General features: G+C 51.9%; 1 protein-coding gene across 2 annotated transcripts in view; it reads left to right on the forward strand.

Annotated features, from left to right (window-relative positions):
• Window positions 1-6: 6 nt before the first annotated feature.
• Window positions 7-2,645, forward strand: part of ALDH1A3 (aldehyde dehydrogenase 1 family member A3) — a 50,372-nt gene continuing 47,733 nt past the window's right edge. The window contains exon 1 of one of the 2 annotated variants that reach the window (XM_006020070.3): window positions 7-27. Coding sequence is in view for 1 of the 2 variants with exons in the window: in XM_025199601.1 (XP_025055386.1) it covers window positions 1,108-1,149 (42 nt within the window). In the remaining variant the exon portion in view is untranslated. Of the gene's footprint in view, window positions 28-1,092; window positions 1,150-2,645 lie in introns of those variants that run through there. The other variant, XM_025199601.1, reaches the window with a different exon arrangement.

Below are 2,645 nucleotides of genomic sequence, written 5' to 3' on the forward strand. Positions count from 1 at the left end.
CGGAGCCTGGAGGTGAAGCACTGCCAGGTGAGCGGGGCACGCGCGTGTGACACGCGCACGCGGGGGTGCTGCGATGCGCCCATTGCACAGCTCGCTCCCGCGCGCGCCCGGGGGCTGCCCGACGCGTGGGTGTGTGCTGGGGTGCACACGCGCGCGCCGCACGACCCGTGTCTGTGCTGGGGGGCACGCGCGTGTGTGCGTGCACTGATGCGGCGCGACCTGACAGACGTGCGCACACGCACGGGCGCTGCACGGGGCGCGTCTGTGCTCTGGCACACCGGCGCTGTCTCGTCTGTGCTACGCAGGGGATGCACAATCGGTGTGTTGTAAGGTACACGCGTGCGTGCGCACGCACACACTCAGCGTAGAGTCTGTGTCCGCTCGGAGGCACGCGTTACACAACCTGTGTTTGTGTTCTGATATTCACATGCACAGGCGCACCCTGTGTGCAGATCCTTACACACACACACACACACTTACACAGATGCTGCACAATGTGTGTGTTCCAATACACACACACACACACTGTACAGTCTGTGCCTGTGTACTAATACACACATGGATGTTGCACAATCTATGCCTGTGTGCAAATATTCACATGGACACTTGCACAGATGCTGCACAATGTGTGTGTTCCAATACACACACACACACATTGTACAGTCTGTGCCTGTGTACTAATACATGCGTGCGCACACACACGGGTGCTGCACAATCTATGCCCGTGTTCTAATATTTTCATACACACACACACACACACACACGCGCGCGCTGCACGTCCTGTGTGTGTAAGCCCACAGAGGTTGTGCAACATCTCCGTGCTCTTATACAGTCTATGCCTGTGTACTAATACATGCGTGCGCACACACACGGGTGCTACACAATTGATGCCTCTGTTCTAATTTTCTGTCTCGCACACGCGCTTACACACGCAGAAATTTAGCGCGGGATGTAAAATACGTAGCAGAAAGTGTCGGTCCTAGGGACGCCCGAGCCCGCACGCAACAGCTTCAGGAACCGGAGTGAAATTGGTTGCTAAAATGACACTTTCGGAAACTTAAATAAATGCAAATTCTGCTGCCGACTGGCATTAAACTCCCCGCTTTGATGCACGGGATCAGTTCAGCACCAGCCGGTGCGGCATCCCAGGTCTGTTGAATCGCAGCGCTGACGCGGTTTCTTTGTTAGGCATCCATTTTCTTCTTGGACAATACTTTGCGCTCGCGACCATCGTGCGTCATCCGCGCTGACGAACCGGGTGATGCTGGGTTTCCGAATCGTATCGAATAGGCAAGAGCCGGCCCCATGCGCTGCTGAGCACCTCTCAGTGCTTTGCGCCTGCTAACATCAGATTGGGATGGAGCGAAGCTGTGAAGGTGGCTGAATTTGGCGGGGGGGAGGAATCTAAACCCAGTTCTTTCTGTGGTTGAATCCTGCTCCCGTTGAAGTCCCCGAGAGCGTTTGCATTGGTTTTGCTGATGCCAGGATCAGGCCCTCTGGTTGTAGCGTAGGAAGGTGCATGCGGGTTTCGTGCTGTGAAGTGCTTTCAGCGCCTTCAGGTTTCTGCCAGATACTATAGAAAATGTAGGCACGCTGCAGCTTGCAGGATGGGATTTTGCGATGCTGCCAGCATTCCCGGTGGCATCGATTCTCACCCCCCTCGAAGCGTCTGATCTCCAAGCTCCCCCGCCACCCCACAACCCCTAAATAAAACAAAACCACCTCCTTCTAGCTTGGCTAAACCCTGGGCTGCAGAGACGCCAGACCAAAAATCTAATTCTTAGGCTAATGGATAGTGTTTTCTCTTTTAAAATGCCCACTTGCCTCAAAAACTATACTTTCCAGTGCTCTTGATGCCCTGCATGGGAGGTTCCTCCTGCTTTTGTGACTTTGAGACCCCCGGGTTCCGCTCCTCTTGACGGCGGAGAATTGAGAGCCGGTGCAGAAACGGGCATTGCAGCACTGTAGTAGCGAACCCTCTGGTTTTTTGATTGTTAAATAGACTGATTTTTTTTCAGTGGGGAGACTCCTCCAGGTATAACTTCGATCTGCTCCTTCCCAGTGGTCCGTCGGACTGAACAAGACGAAGGCTTTCGAACATTTAACACGCAGCGGTTCATGTTTTCAGCATTGTACAGCATCTGAATCCATTAGTAAAGAAAAGATGTATCATTTTAAATGTGTTCCCCCAGCTGCAGGAGAATGAACAGAGATAAGTGGCACCAGTTTCTCCGGTTTAATATTGTTTCTAGTCCTTGCCAAAGGAATCGAGGGCGATTGGCCATTTATTACTTTGTCGCTGGACACAAATCCTTCCTAAATCCACAAGCTTCCCTACATACCTTTTTTTTTTAAAGCTGAGGCTTTGTGCTTATCTGCAACTTGCATCTTCTGTTCTTGGTTTCGGGATGGCGCAACGTTTTAGAAATGGCGCTTCCCCGGTTACAAGTAGCTCTCTAGGATTCATTTCTACTTCATCCACACAGCAGAGGAATTTTCTCCTTGAGTGCTCAAGAGTGTCCTGCTTTTTATTTTGTTTTGTTTTTGTTTTGTTTTTAAATATCCAGAACCATTAATCCTCCCTCTTTTAGGGGTCATCCTGCTGCAGTCTTTTTTCCAAAGTGTGGGGGGGGGGGGGGGGGGGG

Source organism: Alligator sinensis, unplaced genomic scaffold (assembly GCF_000455745.1).
Source record: "Alligator sinensis unplaced genomic scaffold, ASM45574v1 scaffold210_2, whole genome shotgun sequence".
NCBI classification, from domain to species: domain Eukaryota; kingdom Metazoa; phylum Chordata; order Crocodylia; family Alligatoridae; genus Alligator; species Alligator sinensis.